Here is a 19167-nt window from a genome sequence, read left to right as displayed (position 1 = left end):
GTATAGCCGGCCTCGTTACCTCTTTTCGCAGTGAGTTACATTCCAGTGCATAAATCCCCATCATCCATCCCGTGGATCAAGTAAACTGACGATTTCTTCACCATCTAACCAGGACACGACGTGTCGATCCCATTGACGACGTTGGGCTGTGTGCCTGTGTTACCGCTCTAAGACTGAGATTGTCTCGGTTTCTCGCTTACCCATAGCAAAGAAAGCTACGAGTGTCGGTCTCATCACAAAGTGCCATGAAAGCGTAAACCAGCAGTCATCCCATCCACCATGAGCTCCAACTCATCGCGAATGTATCCACCCGCTCCAAACTACGAGGAAGAACCACCGGCATACGGCAATTATGGAGAGACGGCATCCTTCCTCGCAGATCACGATTCGTCACCCCGTCATCAGGGGGCCACCATGCGCCTGTTACCCAATAGCACCGATGTGGATGACGATCTAAGTGTCGATGTGGGAAGGGGTGCAAGTCATCAGTATGAGATTGAGTACTCTGATAATGGATCGTAAGTAATATCCAGTGTTTCCTTCTGCTACAAATCTTGTCTCCCCGGAATGTCATGGGCCCCGCCGCATGCCGAAGACACCTAGTGGTATCTGTCTGTTGCCCTTCGTCAGATTGTTTCCTGCTTCGTATCCCTTGTTTGGACTAAAGTGCGGAGCGCTCTTGTTTGACTGGAACTGCAATTTTATCTTCTCTCTCTTGAGGAACAGACTGCATGTTCTATTGTCTCTGCTCTTCTTTTTCTCATTTGCTACCCTTACGTGCTACGAGTCGTGTACGCTCAATGACTGCACATGTTTGATACAAGCAGTCTACCTCGAGCGGCTCGGACTTGAGCGCTATCGCTATGATTGATCCAAACCTTCCTAAAATAATTTCACCGAGAAGGCCTAGAGCTAACGCGCAATATGTGCCATATAGCGGAAATGCTACCGCAGGATACGATAGATTCTACAGCTATAGTGGTGAGGAATCTCCGTCACGACCTGCTTCGAGTCTAGGAAATGTGCCATCGATCCCTCCACCAGCCGCTTCCGCGGTCGACGTGCCGCAGTATTCATCGCGTCCTGCTTCTCCCCTCAGATCCTGGTCTCCAGCGCGCGCGGCGGACTGGACAAGGCCGCCCGCTCCACCGTCTATCGCCGGCTCGCAATACGAACGCGCAGATCTAAACGGCAGTCCAAGGCCAGGTACACCCAGCTCCAGATACGGCGGCAGCCCTAGACGCCCCTTGCCACCAGCTCCATTGTTTGCTGGTCCTGGAGCAGCAACCGGGCAAGATACAAGCATTGATATCGGAGATGGCAATAATCCTGACGATCCATTTGGAGGAGGGGGAAGGACGATCAACCGACATGAGCACCGTGGAAGCATCCGATCGTTTATGAGCGAATCGACCATGATCACAGACGAAAAGGACGAAATGGCGAAGATCAACCTCGATGAAGATGATGCCGCCGACGTCGATCCCAACATGCACTATGGTCCGGCTCCAGAAAAGCAAAGTCGTCGAGGAGTTCGAGATGCCCAGATGTCCAAGAAGGAAGTCCAGTTGATCAACGGTGAACTGATCCTGGAATGTAAAATTCCCACGATTTTGCACAGTTTCTTACCTCGTCGGGATGACCGCGAGTTCACGCACATGCGTTATACAGCCGTTACATGCGATCCGGACGACTTCACTCAGAAGGGCTATAAACTACGCCAACAGATTGGAAGTACCATGCGCGAAACCGAATTATTCATCTGTGTGACCATGTACAATGAGGATGAAACTCATTTCACCCGTACCATGCATGGTATTATGCGAAACATCAGCCACTTCTGCTCAAGATCCAAATCGCGAACATGGGGTAAAGACGGATGGAAGAAGATTGTGGTTTGTATCATTGCAGATGGCCGCAAGAAGGTGCACCCTAGGACTCTCAACGCACTGGCAGCATTGGGAGTCTACCAAGAAGGTATCGCTAAGAATATTGTCAACCAGAAGCAGGTCATGGCCCATGTGTACGAATACACGACTCAGGTGTCTCTCGACTCAGATCTGAAGTTCAAGGGAGCTGAGAAGGGCATCATGCCCTGTCAAGTGATCTTCTGCCTCAAAGAACACAACCAGAAAAAGTTGAACTCGCACCGTTGGTTCTTCAATGCCTTTGGACGCGCTCTGCAACCGAACATTTGCATCCTTCTGGACGTTGGCACCAAACCCGAGCCCACTGCGTTATACCATCTGTGGAAGGCGTTTGACCAAGACTCGAATGTTGCCGGAGCAGCTGGTGAGATCAAGGCCGGCAAGGGCAAGAACATGATGGGCTTGTTGAATCCGCTTGTCGCAAGTCAGAACTTCGAGTATAAAATGTCCAACATCTTGGACAAACCCTTGGAATCGGTCTTTGGATACATCACTGTGCTTCCCGGTGCTCTCAGTGCGTATCGTTTCTTCGCTCTGCAAAACGACGCCGATGGCAACGGGCCGCTTAATCAATATTTCAAGGGTGAAACGCTGCATGGCAAGGATGCTGATGTCTTCACGGCGAATATGTACCTGGCAGAAGATCGTATCCTGTGCTGGGAATTGGTAGCCAAGAGGGAAGAGAGATGGGTTCTGAAATTTGTCAAAAGCGCTGTCGGTGAAACTGACGTTCCAGGTGAGTGCTTGCGTTCGGATTATTACGTCAAATTGAAGCTAACCCATGGCCTCATCAGACACCATACCCGAGTTTATTTCACAGCGAAGACGTTGGCTGAACGGTGCTTTCTTTGCGGCCGTGTATTCCCTCGTCAACGGTAGACAACTTTGGAAGACCGACCACTCTGTTCCACGGAAGATTCTTCTTCAGATCGAGGCGTTCTACCAATTTTTGAACCTGCTGTTTACTTACTTTGGATTGGTATGTGATATAGTTCTGCTTGCTGATCATGTACTGACCTCTGCAGGCGAACTTCTACCTGGCTTTTTTTTTCATTGCGGGATCTCTATCAGACGATAAGATTGACCCATTCGGACACAACGTGGGGAAATATATCTTCATTGTCCTGCGGTACGCCTGTATCTTGGTCATGTGCTTGCAATTCATCATTTCGATGGGTAATCGACCACAGGGGTGAGTGTCCCGATTATCCAGCAACGAAAAAGCACGTTACTAACATCCCCAAAGAGCAAAGAAGCTTTACTTGTCGGGCATCATTGTCTATAGTATAATCATGGTCTACACTGCATTCTGCGCTCTCTACCTAGTCGTTCTAGAGCTGATGGCGAAGGCTGGGGTGGGCAAGAAAGACCTCGGTGTCAGTGATGCACTCTTCGTCAATATTGTGGTGTCCCTGCTCTCCACCGTTGGTCTCTACTTCTATTCTTCGTTCCTTTATTTGGATCCATGGCATATGTTCACCTCTTCGGCGCAATACTTCGCGCTCTTGCCAAGCTACATTTGCACTCTGCAGGTCTACGCCTTCTGTAACACTCATGATGTGACCTGGGGTACCAAGGGAGACAACAGCATCAACACCGATCTGGGCGCAGCACGTATCATTAACGGAACGACCGTCGAGGTGGAGATGCCCTCAGAACAGCTTGACATTGACAGTGGCTACGACGCCGCCCTGCGCAACCTCCGTGACCGTCTCGAAGTCCCTCCACCCCAGGTGTCCGAGAACCAGCAGCAAGAAGACTATTACCGCGCCGTGCGTACGTACATGGTGTCCATCTGGATGGTTGCGAATGTCATCCTCGCCATGTCCGTCTCCGAGATCTATGGCGTCGACGCGGGCGGAACAAATGTCTATCTGGCCATCATTCTGTGGTCTGTGGCTGTGTTGGCGCTGATCCGTGCCGTCGGGTCCACGACTTACGCGATCCTGTTGGTGGTTCAGAAGATCGTCGAGGGCAAGACCAAGTTCGAGGCAGGTAATATTGCGAGTTCCAACAGTGCTACTTCGAGTCATGTGACGAGTAGATCGACGGTGCGGTATGGTGGTGGGACCAGCTTCAAGGATAAGGTGACTGAGGCTGGTTGGACCATCAAGAGGACGGCAGGCAAGGCTATGTTCTGGAGGAAGTAATGACGTTTTGGTGCCTGCATTTCTGCAAGCTGATGCGGTACTCTACGAGATATGGTTTCCTATCCTTTTCTTTTCATGTTGAAGTTGTGATTCGCGCGATACCGGTTGATATATTGACGGATTCATATCTTCCGGCTCATCACTTGGTTTTCATGTATGTACGTATCTGACGATTGAATGGATATAATGACAGGATGTATGGATAATTGGATTTGTCTTGCGTAGCGAGCCCTTCACAAGTGCAATGCCTAGCTAGACGCGAGGCTCAAAGCCTAGATTTGATATCCTCTGCTCTTCCCTGCACAATATCCGAGACAAGGCCCGCAGCCGCAAGGGTCTCCTCATCCTTGAAACGCTTGCCTACGAGTTGCAACCCAATCGGCGCCCCCTCATATCGCTCAGGACGATACTTCGCCCACTCACGCGCATCCTCCCCGCTCCGAGGATGATACCCACCATCCACCGGATCCAACTCCGGATCAACAACCAGCCCGCTCGGGAAAACAACACCCGGGTAGTCGAGGATATTCCAGATAGCGGTGTAATTCCAGTACTGCGATTCGCCCATCACCGCCGCGGCGCCGACGTACACAGGGCAGAGGATGAAGTCTACCGCGCGGGATTTCATGAGGGCGTGGTACGCGTCGCGGTACGCGTCGCGCTTGTAGTTCAGGGCCCAGTTCTCGGGGATGGTGAGCGGAGAGCCGCGGCTGTAGGTGAAGGCCCATTCTGTTAGGGGGAGGAGGGGCTCGCCGCTTTGGGAGAGGACGGTGCGTTGGCTGTTGGCGGCGTCGGGGAAGTAGAGGGATGACTTGGGTTGTTAGTTGGGGAGAGGCAAGGGATGGGTGCAGTGCAGGGTTGAGGGGGAGGGACGCACGACGATCTCCCAGCCGTGGTCGTGGCGGTAGGGTTCCCAGTCTACGACTTTTATGCCGGCTGCGAGGAGCTTTTCTTTGGCGTGTTGCAGGGCTCGGGTGACCGGGGGATGAGGGCGGACGCATCTGTGTCGTCAGTACTGTTGTCTAAGGGTAGGATAGTGGATGGGGCCTATGGAAATACCCGTCATCCCACATGATGCCAACCGTCATGTCTTCGGTGGCTTTCACGCGCCTCCAGGGTAACGGGGCTAGGGATGTTTCTGTCTCCCATGGCTCCTGGTCGATGACGGCTTGTTGGAAGAGATCCAGATCTTCGACACTCTGGCTTGCCAGCGGTCCGGCAGTGCCGCGGATGGACTCCTGTCCTGCGCCAGGAACTTTGACTCCCGTCCCAGGCAATCGGAGAGTCGTGGGGCGGAACCCATATGCACCGCAGAAGCCGGCAGGGGCTCGGACGGACCCGCCAATGTCGGTGCCGACACCGAGAGCAGCACACTTGAAGCCCATTGAGGCGCCCTCGCCGCCTGAGGAGCCGCCGGGCGTGAGGGTGCGGTTGTAGGGGTTCGTTGTGGGACCGGTGAGATTGTTGTCGCAGCAGAGATGCTAAGATGGGTTGAGTATGCGGTCCTTGCAGGTAGACAGAAGTTGCTTACCATCAATGACTGCGGCTGGTTAGTTCGCACATGAAAAACTGCGCCTGCTTTCTCAAGATACTGGACGAGCAATGCGTCCTCGTTTGCAATGTCATCGACCCTGGGTGCTGTGAGCTGGCGGCTTGGGTTGTTGCAAGCTGGAATCGTACCATGCCACAAAGCCTGCGTTGCAGGTTCGACCTTTTATTTCGATGTGCTCTTTGACGCTGATGGGGACGCCATGCTAGAGTTGTCTCGCCGTTAGGGCTGTTTTTTTTTTGGCATGATAGGCCAACCTACCAAGGGCCCAACAAGCTTTCCGGTGCGCTTAAAGTGTTCGTCAAGCTCTTTAGCCCTGGCAATGGCTCTCTCCGCCATAAACTCTGTAGCAAAGTTGAGCTAACACTGTTAGCTGATCCAGATGCAGATTGAAATATAGCTTGTGGTTGCACAGCATACCAACTGGTGACCCAAGACAGCTCGTTTGAGAAACGCAATGACTACTTCCTCGGCACTCAGTAGGCCCGCTCGCATACCTGCTACAAGCGCAGTAGCAGACATCTCGGTGATAGAGGCTTCTCTGTCGCTGAGAATACCGCTCTTTCGAGGAAAATCCGCGACATTTTTCTGGCGCGCAGGAGGCAGTCTGTGTGCGGGGAGGATCCATTGCTTGGGAACAGAGTTTAGAAGGACGTCTTTAGCTCGGCGTGCTCGAAATTCCCAATTCTGTACAGACATTTTGTAGTCCGCAGATTGATCAGAAGGCACCCTTATAGACGAGCAAGCAAGAAGTTAAAGTTAGATCATGGAAGAGGAGAGGGGAATATCTTATACCCCTCTTCGAAAACGCTATCGTGTACTAATCCCTTTGACACCGCCCCAAGCAGATACGTAGAACTCGTTCATGCTACAACTCCTTACATCTCGGAATCGGAATGCGGTGACAAGTTCCAATCAGGAGACATTATCCTTCCCCGCGCCTCCGAGGGAGATAACCATAGACATTGGAGATACGCCATGGTGGAGATTGGAGAAACTATTATCTACCGAGCGGCTGCTTGTTTGAAAGAACCGACAAGCTCTCTCCTCATGAAATTCGTACCATCGGTCCCTTCTTTCATGTATATCTGCGTGGGGTCTTGGGGTCTTAGCCACCAGGGCGTATCAGTTGCCCTTTTCATCCATCACAGGTATGGTTATAAGATGGATTTGGCCATTCTGGGCCACACAAAGGATCAATGGACGCAAGAGCAACGTCTCTGTCCTCCTTCAGGCAGCTGCTAGCCTGAGATCGTGCAGATTGACATATCTACCGGGCCAGAGAAGAGCATTTCGCTTCATGACGGAATCATTCCGCCAGAGATGCGGATAAGGTGGAGAATGAAGATGCAAGCTCGGATCAACGCTTTGATCAAAATACTGGAACAATGACGATAATATGGATGGGATCAGACGGGAGAGGGTAGTAGGAGAGTAAGCAGTTTGGTTGTTGAAGTGACATGGGCTTGTCAGGTGACAAAGAGCATCCCACAGACCGTCCCATTCCTGACATGATTTAGTCTTACAAGCATCCCCTGAGCCTATCCATTCTATGCCCAACATGACATTCTATTGCCTTCTTCGCTCCTCAAGTTCGGTCTACCACTGCCAGTGACAATTCCTGCGAACGCAACATCTGCCGAAGAGCGACCGACTCAATGCCATATTTCTGACAACACTCGTTGACCATGCTGATCAGCTTGGTAAATCCTGGGACATGTTGATCCGTGACGAGCACTCCAATGACGGCTAAGGACTTGTGCTGGCTGATATGCCACACATTGATTTCATGAATTGATAGCACTCCCTGAATCTATGCAAGTCACAGTCAGAGCTGAGATGATATCAGAGTGATACAACATCGCTTACTTTTTCCAGATCGCTTCTTAAGTCATTGAGATCTACGCCAGAGGGTGTACATCCCAGGAGGATGGATCCGGTTTTCCGCACTGAAAAGTGTCAGCACCACCTAACAACTCCACGGATGGAGAACAACACACGGAGCGGAAGAGAAGATAGTATGATTATGAAGGCAATCCATAAACTTGCTCCGGGATCAGCGTAATATCGTGCTTCAAATTCCGTCAACCAGATTACCAATGCAGCGATCATAACGCCGAGATTGTTCACTGCATCTCCGATAACATGGAGCAGAACTCCTAGCATTCCAAGATCACGGCAACTGGATTCTGTCCTCTTCGGTGGAAGTCCTATATTGTCCTGAGTCGAAGATTCAGCTGAGCTTATGCGTAAACCCGCAACTGTGGTAATGAGTGCACACCTTGTGTATCCCTGCCCCGTCCTCGGCTCTTATGGGCGAGTCTATCGAAGCGTTCAACGCATGTTGATGAACATGGGAACAGTCGTCTAATGACTTGGCATTAGTAACGAGACCGCGCATCCAGGAAGGCAAGCTTGCCATGAAGAATAATAGCGCTGAGGATATTGAGACCCAAGCCAACGCATCCAAGAATGAACATGAGTCTGGGATTCTCGATTTCTGTGGAATATCAGTAAGTCGCCTGCGCATTGAAGGAGGGCACAAACTATGCAATGATATAAATCGCTCCACCGACTGCAATAGAATGCTTATTCCCAGCGCAAAGAGAAGTGCTCCGTTAAAAAAAGCTCCCAATAGTGGTGCTCGCTGCCACCCGAAGGCCAGAATCTTCGGTTCATTGTCGATCTCAGAAAGCTTTTGTCTTCTGTGTCAGTACTTCTATACCCTAGGTTCCTCAAGACATTCATCCTACCTTCAAGGCCAACAAGGCGACAACGAACCCAATCAGGTCAGTCAACTGGACCGTTCAGCAGATGTCACCTGGAAGATAAAGCAAAGCGTACATAGTGAAAGGCATCTGCCACCAGAGCTAGCGAATGAGTATACAAGCCAACTGCTGGTATCAGCTTCGGATTACAGGATTCTTTAATCTGGATAGATGACAAATACTTGAGATTTCAGTCAAGAAGAAACATGACGATACCCCGATCACCATGATCAAGCGCTGTGAGCGCGACATGCTCAGGGCCATCTTGGAAAGCATTTCTCCAACGCTACCCAGATCAAAGTATTGAAGAAAGGAGTCGTTGTTAATAAGGGGAAGGCTAAGGAGACGCAAAATCTTCTCCTTTCCTTCTTTGCCTGCCCCTTGTGTAACTTCTCATTCCTCGGATACCTGCGGAGGTATGCAGAGAGTGTCGCCATTAATGACATTGTGGCCTCCTGATAGTGTGCGACGTTATCTAGCCCGAATTCGAAGCAGAACTAGTATGCGAGCCTACTCCTTCCACAGCAGGGGGAAATGCAGCTCTGCTAATTCTTGATCACTTGTTGCTACTGAGTATCGTCCAGTCAACAGCGGGACATTGGCTTGTCACTATACAAGACTAATCAATTGCAACGAGCATAACCATGATCGCCTTACATTGTACAAAGGACTTAAGCAGCCTCGATCCACCAAGCTGTCTAACTCTTTCTGCCAGTTGCCGTGTCTCGAAACCTGCCAAATGTTTGTATCCGGGAAACGGGGTCGTTTCACACAACTCTAGAATCTGGGAGGAGAGCTTCTGGGCTACGAAAGAGTGCATAGTAGATGAGATGGAGACGATTTCTGAAGCAACTGTTACTTGATAGGGTATAAAATACAAAAAAAAAAGCAAAATCGGTTAATGCTCGCACAAGTTAAACTCCCCCATTTCGAAGTCCAGGTTCTGTTCCTGCGACTTGTTGGAGCGCTCCTCCATCAATTCCTTGCGGTACTGCTTTGCCTCCTCCAAAGTTATGGGCGTAGCTTCGAGGCCCTCGTAGACCATATTCTGCAACTCAGCCGGGAGTCTCCCGCTCAGCAACTTCCCGACAACCTCCTGCCGTTCCTTCCACCAGTCCTCCTGCTGAGGCGGCACATTCGCCGAAGAAATAATCGAGAGATGAGGGTCTACGAGGAAGAAAGCAAGGATCTTGCGATGGCCTGGTTTGGTCCGATCCGCCAGCGCAAACGGCGACACCTGGTGCTGGAGGCTGTTTGGGAAGGTGAGTAAGCGTCCCTGACGAGTATCCACGCCACCCATGACCTGGGTGACATTGCCCTCGTTCCAGGCCGCCTCGGGATCCAAGCCAAAGATCTCCTGGAGGAATTCGTGTCGCGATTGCTCATAGGAGATGTATGAGACGGCGTCTGTATCCGCCCGTTGCCGGAACGCGAGTCTGCTGTCGGTGATGTTCTCGCTGTCGTAGTAGTAGATGGCCGAAGCGCAGATGTGCTCATTCTATGTGGGTTAGTGTGTGTGCTCCAGCCATCCCCGCAAAGGAACGTACCAGTTGTCCCTCGATATGCCACGATCCGCCGTCGTACTCGGGCTTCTCCGGGGTCAGCTCGATGTTGGCCAGCTTGACAATTACCTGCAGTCCGTTCTGGGCAAAATCCTCGCGCAGGTTGACCTGGCCCTCGGCCTCGATTACGCGGGGGGCAAACTCGCCCGGTTCCGGGCGTCGGATGGGCTGTCGTTTTTGCCATTCGTCATATCGTTGATAATATTCGTCCTCGTCTTCCTCGTCTTCCTCGTCTTCCTCGTTTGCCCGCTGGGGCTCCGGCTCGGGATGCTCGTCATATTGGACATCATCGTAGGGGATCCGCTTGTAATTATCCCGCACGAGGGTCAAGGTCGTGTTCCACAGCGGGATGGTCTGAGTCAGGATCTTCTCGATGACTTGGTACAGCGGCTGGTGCTTCTTCGGATGCAGGTTATTGATATACGACGCAATGCGGCATTCGCCATTGTCTGCGAAATGCACGTCACAGGGAAGCCACTGGAATTTGCGGCTGTAGGGTCGATAATGGCTTCGCCAGCCGCGTTCGTCGCGGTCGACCGTAGCGTCCTCTTCCGGAGGAACTGCAAGTACCTTGCCCTCCCCGACATTATTCAAAAAGTCTTCGAGCCCAATCAGTTTCCTATGGAGAATGCGAGTCCGGCCGTAGATGACCGGGAACAGCGACGGATGGACCAGGTCAACCACCTTGTCTTCCGATCCAGGATGGTAGTCTTTGAGCTCTTCGGGCACATCCTCCAGGGGCCGAACAGCTTCTCTCAGCATCTGTCGCAAGTCTTCCGCAATGACAGTATCAGATTTGACCACACCAGCATCGAATGCCACGACGTGCTTGGTGTCCCGGAAGACCTCAGCTTTCCACTGCGCCTCTTTAATGATCCAGTTCATCATGTTGGGAGTGATATCCTCTCCGCTGTCCATGATTTCCTTGCGCCATTTGGCAGTGATTTCTTCATCAAAGACCTAGATGTAATGTGTCAGCGATGCGCATTCAGGGAAGAAAGCAAACGCACCTTTTTCTCCCAGTCCGGCTTGTCGGTGATGGAGTTGAGCGCTCGCATCATCAAGATCTCCCGAAGGGTATTTAAACGTCTGCATCCTTAGCTTCAGCGCAATCTGTATCAGCAAGTAACTTACTGAGCGAGACTGGTCTCCAGTGCATTGGGGAACATGTCAGGATCGGTGTAGTTCAGGGGGATGGAGTAACCCGGTAAGTCGAAGCGCGTGTTTCCAGACTCCATTGTCATTGAGCGCAATTGTATGCGAGGAAGTGGTCTGAAAAGCCTCAGTACTGAGAGGACTCTGTTCATATTACGTGTGGTGATATTTATACGGAGAGTATCAGAGACGGCGACGTGTCGTGGGTTTAGGCAACCGGCTGCTGCCTTGAAATTCAGGCGGGGCAAATACGAGAATGTCCCTCAAGAGGTATCAGTCAAGCCACAAGCGGTGGTCAACTGGCGGATGCCTCGTGAAGTCTGGACGTGCTGGAAGTTACTGACGACGAGTGCATGGGCGACTTGCTCAGGGGTTTGCTCATTCTCTTGTCGCACTAGCGTCTGCTGCGCGCACAGGGGCTACCTTGTATGAGGAGGTGCAAGTACCTTCTCCCCAGCGATTGATCTCGAGGAGCGAAGCACCATTGAACTTCTCATCAACAATGCGAAGCCATTGGTTTGGATCAGAGACCTTGACTCCATAGTCGGTAGTCGTGCTGCTCATCGTCCAGCTCAGATCTGCAATCTTACTCGTTCCATTTGCACACATTATGCTTCACAGTTTTCGGGAAATCGTGGATCGCAAATACCAAAGCTAAGCTTTGCTCTCCACAATCCTATTTGCAAAATTTAATCTAACTATCGAAGTTCAGGCCTGCCCCAGAATGATGCATTCCTGTGTGACAACACCTCCATATACTTTCGTTCCACGGGACGGAGTACAACTACCTCACCTTGGGCTCAGCACAACTGGCTAACCTACTCCCAAAACAGCTTTCGATGGGGAACAGCCATACTCCGTATAATCGAGCGAACCCAATCGCTGAAAGCCCGCTGATGTGCGTGCGCGACCGATTCAACGGAGGTCCCGTAGCGACAGGATGTTCCTCATCCTGCAATTGATATATTCAGTCCTGGACAGTGGAGTACCAGGGGTATTCTATGGGTATTTCGTGCTCTGGATGTGAGGTACCTCATAGGCAAGAAATCTACCTCTCTATACAATATCTTGTACCTCTCATTGAGATTTGATGACGTCATGGCGTATCGTTTGGCTTATCTGATCGTATCAGTAGAGAGGTGGGTGGTAGACAACATGAGGGTTTTGGTGTTAGACGTGGTACCGCCAATGTATATATGGTAGTGCTATATGAAGAATAAGATGTACAGTGCACCGACATTCCCCAAGCAGGCTGGTCATGCCGCGAAACGATGCAAAAGGTATAGAACAAAACCACAAGTCTAGTATGAACTGAATCTACATGTTGTCCTCGCTCCAGCGGCTCCTCGCCTTCATCCACGCGTCGTGCTCGCTCTTCCCTTCCTGGACGGTCTTGCCTACTCCCAAGCCGCGCTCAACCCAGTCCTTACTGCCCATCTCGGACAACCGGGAAAGGGCACGAGCGAACGCGAATCGTTCCTCGTCACCGCTGAAGATGGAGGTCGATTTGAGAGCTTGCACTGACAATCCCAAGTCGTCCATCATCATGCGCATGGCGTCTGAGAGATCGGAGTGGTCCCCGTTTTCTTCTAGGGAGGTTCTGACTTCTTGCTCGGACATGAAGAGGTTGGTGAGCGGAACGGCTGTGGTGAGGACTAATTTGGCCTGTTGAGAGAAATATTAGCCCGTCGCCTGACTTGGGCAAAAACAAAACGACGGAGTACTCACCCTACTCTCGTAGACGGCGTCAATAAAAGTGATGAATCGGCGAGCCAGATCGCGTTGCTGCAATGTCATCCCCGGGACGTCCGTCACGATGAAAGCGTCGTAGTTTCGCACCAGCTCCAAGTAGTCCGCCGCTCCAGTTGCGCTTCCAATGAGCTGCTGGAAAGTGAAACGGGCCGCCTTTCCACTGGCCGACGGAACCTGGATCTTTCGGCCCCAGACCTCTTGTGTCTCTGGGTGAGGAGGATCATTGGGATCGCCCAGGAATTCATACCACTTCTGCGCGTGGCGATCAGCTTCAGGACCGAGCGGATGGTGGTACACGGCCGCTGGTGGACGAGGGATTTTGCGGTAATCGGTCGGCGAATTCAGGTTGATCACGGTCAAAGCAGTTTTGAGAAGATTGATACACGGAATGAAGGATTCTCGCTGGATACCGTTCTTATATAGATCATCGGGATGACGGTTCGAGGTCGTTACTAACACGACACCGTGCGACATGAGAGATTCGAGTAGCCTAGAAAAAGCGTCAGCTGAGCCCTTGCCTCCCAATACTCCAGGTACATACCGCCGCAAAATCATCGCATCAGCAACGTCCGTACACTGAAACTCATCGAAACACAACACGCTGGACAACTCCGCGATATCCGCCGCCACCAAAGGCAGAGCGTCAAAGTCATTACCGTACTGCATCTTCACCACGTGCATGCGCTTATGTACATCCTGCATGAAGTTGTGGAAATGAATTCGCGACTTGGACTTGATGTTGGCCGGCAAGGTCTCGTAAAAAAGATCCATGAGCATCGTCTTCCCGCACCCCACATCACCATACATATACAATCCCTTGGGTAGATCCTCTGGGATCTTCGACTCCGCCTTCGCGCTCTTGCGCCCAAACAGCGAACCGAAGAAGGACGACTTCGGTTTCGGATCCAGCGACTCAACGCTCGAGTGCACAACGGCCGGAGGAGTATAACCTTTCAACACGTCGTGCAGGTCCTGCAGCTTTTGGACAATCTCTTAACTCCGTCAGCTCATCGTTGCCCCTGAAAAGGCAGGTATGGAAAACGCTCACCCCTCTGATATGGATCATCCCGCAACCGCCCCTGCTGCACCCGCCCCTCATACTCCTGCAACGGCCCACCAGACACCCCAGTCCTCGCATCCTCCGTCTGTCCCGCAATACTCTCAGTCTGAAGCTGAGTCACAGCTGCCGTAGCAAAGCGCCGCATATACGCTCCGGTCCTCGGCTGCGCATTCCTGGCATTCAGCCAAACACCCTGCGTCTCAGCCGCCTGACGACGTGCTGTGCCATTGTTGCTATGTACACTCCGCCTATACTCCCGGATCAGTACCCGTCCACGTCCGGATCTTCTCGCCGGCAACCCTGGGGCCCGGCTCCTCAGCGCTGAGGGAAGGGACTCCGCGCAGAGTTTCACAGACGGCCGACTCATTTGTTGCTTAGATGAGTCGATGAAGGGATGCCGAGCGGAAAGGATAGTAAACACTTCTGTAAAAGTATGCGTCGGTAGGCTTGGGGTACTGGGGGCTTGATTCTTCCGATCGGGTATACTTCTATGGCCGAAGAATCGACAAATAATGGGTCAAGTGCGGCGGACAAGCGGGGAAAAGGAAAACGAGCTGTAGGTGTCAACAAAGCGAGTACGCCTTATACCATTCGTAGGAAGGCATCAGTATCCTTGCTAGAATAATTTTCAAGTTCTCAGAAGACTGGAAATATGAAGAGAACGAGAGCGCGTGCGCCAGGTGCGCGTATGTCAATCGGTAAGATGGCAATCGAATTCCATCAGCGCTGCGTTGGCCTGAGGCGAAGAAGAACCGCGGGATTTCCGACGACCGGAATCATGTGACTCGGGACCCGGCAAATTGAGACGGAGTTGCTATCAGCGCAGTACGACATACCAGGTAGGAATACTCCCGTACAGTGTAGGAATGTTGTGATATGTTATGCTGGAGTATCTGATAATGCTGAGGAAAAGACATATCACTATACGACTGCATGCAGGTAGAGAAGCCTACATAGGTGTATATATGCAAAGAAAACATATGTACATGTATGGACAAAACGTCAAGAGGGTATGGAAACATCACAAGAAATCATATGCCCACTGGACAGAATCCAATGCGGAAAAAAAAAAAAAAAAAAGAACAGAGAAAAGGATATATGAACCAGGAGAGAAGTACATAACGGCATAAACATCAAACATGTCGGACATCTCATTCTGGCATTTTTCAACCACATCAAACAGTCAGAAAGCGCTCAAAAGGCTCTTTTTCCAAAATAGACATTGAACAATAGGACAAGACCAGAACACCGTACACCGTCTCCACCAGTCGATCGCAATTGTGGCGGGGTAAAGATGAGACAAAAGGCACACGCAGGGGACAACGATCTATCGCAAAGTTGTATCGGGAAAACCATGATTCTATGCATGCTTTCAAGAAGAGAAGAAGAAGTGGCGTGGGCTTTCTTATGCAAGCCCGACGTATAGGGTGAGCTTGGAATTCCGCTGAATCGCGGTGTCAAGGTCACTGTCGTTGTTCAGGTCCATGTACGCGCCGGATGGTTCGTCCTTATATCGCACCACGATTTCCTCATTAACCTTGAGACGATCTAATAGCTTTTCCCGGAGCTGCTGGAAGCTGATGTCGCTAGGGACGCGAATGGCAATCAAGTCGTCCTGGAAGAAAACCTTGACTTTCATGGCGCCCCCGCTTGAGGCTGTCGACACTTGGGTGAGAGAGCTGGCCTGTCGGTTCATCGGCGCTGGTCTGTCAGCCGGGTGCGAGATGGAGGGCTGACTGCGCTGGTGCGAAGTCCGGTCGGCGTGCGAGCTCATCTGAGCCTGAGATGACTGGCGGGACGCGCTGCGCGATGCCTCCTGCGTGGAGGAATGGTGCGAGGCACCGGAGTACCGAGCATCTTCTCCAAACGCGCTCGGGTCAATTTCAAAGTCACCTGGGCGAGGTGCGAATAGCTGACGGACCAGTTGGCAGCGGGAGATGTGGGGAGGCATGGCCAGGAGCTTCTTTATGTATTCGTCCAGGTTCTGGCGACGGCCGTTGGAGATCGCGTCGGTGACATGCGTCACAGGTCCTGGCATAAATGGCAATGTGCGCGGCTTGCCTCGATTTCCGGCCTCCTCCTCGAATTGGGTCAAAAGGGCAATCTGGAAATCATAGAAGTCATGGTAATAACGGGACAACTCCCAGCAGCGGCCGTCCTCCATCTTGGCCTCAATAATATACCAATACTTGTCGTTATCGAAGCAGTACCGGGGAATGGATGCGGCTACCGGAGCGACCAGAGGCTGATGGTGATTCTGCATCGGCGGCTGCGACAGGTGTTGAGGTAGGGACGCTTTGCTCGCGTTCCGATTATGATAGCCCTGTACAAGAAAACAGCATGAGCATGCGCATCAGCCAAAGGAAGAGAGCAAGAAGGGAGACTTACGTAGGCAGTCCCATTTTGGCTTGCGTGGCCGGCGCTGTTGCGCCCCATGGACATCTTCTCAACTCCAGAGGTCACGGACTGCATTGTTGATGCGGCCGAGTCAATCTTGCCGAGGGTGATGCTGCTGTTCTTGTATTCTGCCGTCATTTTCTTCCATTCTTCGACCCTTGGTACACCGGCGCGCTTGACTGCCTCTAAAGGATCGGTTACCGCTTGACCGGTTTGCATGTCCCGAAGTTCGATGAAGGAGACGGGGATCAACCCGGGACCACCCAGACGACCGATGGGCTTTGCGACGAACCACTCCGGGTTGGATTGGGCGATGACAATAATCGCTTCCCCTGCTTTCGCGTCGAGTTCATCCGGTCGCTCTGCCTGAAAGTCATACTGGACGATACCATAGACCATGGCGCTCGAGGGCTTTCCTAACGTCGACATCCTGAGAGTTGCGGGGGGGTGCTGAAGTTGCGTGGGAGTATGGTCGGGGGAAGGAAACCGAGCGGGACCACGATCTGAGAAACCCGAGTCGTGCGACTCTTTCTTCTTATGAAGATCGACCGACCCGCCACTATCTCTTTCGTTCTTGCCGATGACCTCAAAAAAGGAGACAGGTACCAACCCCCTGGCACTAGGGATGAGAGGATTGCACGCTTCGTACCAGTCCAAGTCGTCCTCCCTGCTGATAACGTGGAAGAAGTCGCCCTTGCTGAATGCTAATTCTTGCGTGTTCCCGGGTTCTGGTTGGTAGTCGTAGAGAGCTTTGATCACCTAGACGTGAAAAGGGACGCGCGGTCAATACCACCTTCCAAGACTCGACAATGCGACTGGAATGAGGGGGAGTAATTTGAAAGGGGGAGGGGATGAAAAGTGATAGTCTAGCTATACTCTTTCAATGTCGGAGGGAAAGGGGGCCGCAGCGGTTCATTTTGTGTTTGGGGGCTAGGATAAGGCTTACCTTCTTGGGGGGCAGAATCGCAATGGCTGACTTGGGAGTGATTGAAAGATGGTGGTGGTGGTGAGGTTTGGGGTCTTTTTCCCCTTTGAGAGATCGCCTGATGGCCTATATATTTTGAACAATATGTTATTATTTTGGCATAGCAGTAAAGGAGGTGAAGTGGATTAAAAAAAAAAAAAAAAAAAAAGTTCAGGTAAATAATGGCGACGATATTCCAAGTACAGAAATAGGAAAATCAACACTAAAATCGGAATCGGAAGAAAAGAGACCACAAGCGACAACCATAATCGAGATAAACGAGAGGCGGGGTATGGATGATTATGGTGGAAGGGGGCAAGCCGGCAGCTTGAAACGAAAGGGGGCGTGAAGAGTTCACTGAGTAGTATGAAAGAGCTTTAGAATCAAAACATACCTTCATTCTTTCTTTCAGGAAGAACAAACTAGTGGAATCGTACTGATAGCACTGTACTCGGCTGGAGAGGTTGGATCAACGACAGCCGCCGTGTAGGTTGGGAGACTCAAGGGGATTGCGAAAGAGCGAGGTGGGTTCGAGAGGCAAGGCAGAAAGAATCAATATAACGACCCCGGAATCAAATAGAAAAAGAGTGTAACAAAAAAAAAAGACAATGAAATAATCAGTTCTTTGAATTCATACAAAGAAGAAAATGAGTGTGAGAGACCAAAGTTGATGTCTCTGTCTGTGTGTGGAATTGTATGAATAAGGAGGGAGCACACGTTGTAGTCAAAAGAAATGACAAAGTAATGGAGATCTCCGTTCAAATAGTGATGATAACGCTGGTAAAGAGAGTGGTGGAGAGTAGTCTAGCCGTCGAAGTGGTAATAGTAGTAATAGGTCCTTATCGTGGATCTCTTGAGCTTTCTCTCTTTTCGCTTCACCCTCGTGCTCGATTACTACCGTGGATACGTGATGTCTGGCTGTTCTGGATTGCGAAAGAAAGTGGCCCGCTTTGGTGGTGGTGTCTGGGATTTCCCTTCTCGCCCCTGAAAGGGGAAAAAGAAAGACTTTCTGGTTTGGGCTGGCTGGGAACCCTGTCGGTTTTCAGAAAAACCACTGCAGGCTGGTTGACGATGGTATTATCGATCAATCAGCTGAGAGCGAAGAAGCCGGCTATGCAAACTTCTTAATGACGACAGACTCGCCTAGTAGTAGTATTTTTGGTAGTACTTTTTCACAGCTGAAAGCCTTATGGCCCACGCGGGAGTATAAAGTACTTCCTTTTTGCCTGGAGTAGAGGACGAGGTCGCTGATCTCGGGGGCTGTGATCTACTCTTTTGTAGGCACTCCGCATCGCATATAAAGACGACCGTGAAGGCCAGAATTCTCGACATTTCGAGGTTTCAAGCCTTGACAAGGTTTCAAGAAGTACTCTTATCCAGAACTATGATGCAAAGGTGGCGGGATTCCTCCAACCGCTTCTCGGAATTCAGCTAGAGAGGCAGAAGGCATAGAGCGATAGATAGCCCATAGCTATATTGTGGCGATGATTATAGGCACAACAGGAGAATATCACCAACGATCTGACAACGATTAAATCAATAATATCGAAAGAAGACATGATTCTAAAGCTGTACAGTAGTAGTGATGATGGGTACTTGCCGTGCCTAGCATTCCATGTGGAGATGATGATGGTACAGTCCACTTTTTAGCAGCGGCTTCCTTTATTTCGCTCGTTTTTAAGCCAAAGTCAAAAAAGCCAATATCTAAGAATGCGTTTCAAAGGGCCTCAATTCAAGTCCGTCATCTGAGTTTACAGTTATTCTGGAAAGCCTCGACCATGGCTGATACCCAACAAGTGGACCATTCTGTCTTCTACTTGGTACTGTACCTTACAGCGACTAATCTGGCACCAAGGCAGGTTCACAGGTCGCAGGATACCCA

General features: G+C 51.1%; 5 protein-coding genes across 5 annotated transcripts; 1 reads left to right on the top strand and 4 right to left on the bottom strand.

Moving 5' to 3' along the window:
* Positions 1-279: 279 nt before the first annotated feature.
* chsB (chitin synthase class II) lies at positions 280-4078 on the top strand (the record flags this gene model as incomplete). Its single annotated transcript, XM_043275110.1, has 5 exons — positions 280-518; positions 905-2664; positions 2723-2907; positions 2954-3120; positions 3175-4078. The coding sequence occupies 5 exons, from the start codon at positions 280-282 to the stop codon at positions 4076-4078; spliced, it is 3255 nt and encodes a 1084-aa protein (XP_043131045.1).
* Positions 4079-4343: 265 nt separating this feature from the next.
* Aspvir_003527 (uncharacterized protein) lies at positions 4344-6326 on the bottom strand (the record flags this gene model as incomplete). Its single annotated transcript, XM_043275109.1, has 7 exons — positions 4344-4889; positions 4956-5079; positions 5138-5559; positions 5610-5709; positions 5759-5832; positions 5889-5987; positions 6048-6326. The coding sequence occupies 7 exons, from the start codon at positions 6324-6326 to the stop codon at positions 4344-4346; spliced, it is 1644 nt and encodes a 547-aa protein (XP_043131044.1).
* Positions 6327-9293: 2967 nt separating this feature from the next.
* Positions 9294-11195, bottom strand: Aspvir_003526 (DUF4246 domain-containing protein; the record flags this gene model as incomplete). The annotated part of the gene is made up of 4 exons (XM_043275108.1): positions 9294-9893; positions 9943-10917; positions 10968-11046; positions 11092-11195. The coding sequence occupies 4 exons, from the start codon at positions 11193-11195 to the stop codon at positions 9294-9296; spliced, it is 1758 nt and encodes a 585-aa protein (XP_043131043.1).
* Positions 11196-12429: 1234 nt separating this feature from the next.
* Positions 12430-14291, bottom strand: Aspvir_003525 (AFG1 family ATPase; the record flags this gene model as incomplete). Its single annotated transcript, XM_043275107.1, has 4 exons — positions 12430-12777; positions 12841-13354; positions 13406-13856; positions 13913-14291. The coding sequence occupies 4 exons, from the start codon at positions 14289-14291 to the stop codon at positions 12430-12432; spliced, it is 1692 nt and encodes a 563-aa protein (XP_043131042.1).
* Positions 14292-15329: 1038 nt separating this feature from the next.
* On the bottom strand, positions 15330-17685 carry Aspvir_003524 (phosphatidylinositol-3-phosphate-binding protein BEM1; the record flags this gene model as incomplete). Its single annotated transcript, XM_043275106.1, has 4 exons — positions 15330-16247; positions 16313-17080; positions 17268-17372; positions 17680-17685. 4 exons carry the CDS (start codon positions 17683-17685, stop codon positions 15330-15332), a joined length of 1797 nt encoding a protein of 598 aa, XP_043131041.1.
* Positions 17686-19167: the final 1482 nt, after the last annotated feature.

This window comes from Aspergillus viridinutans (genome assembly GCF_018404265.1).
Source record: "Aspergillus viridinutans IFM 47045 DNA, scaffold_15, whole genome shotgun sequence".
Taxonomy (NCBI): Eukaryota; Fungi; Ascomycota; class Eurotiomycetes; order Eurotiales; family Aspergillaceae; genus Aspergillus; species Aspergillus viridinutans.
Note: the sequence above shows the minus strand (reverse complement) of the source record. Positions and strands in the feature narration are given on the sequence as shown.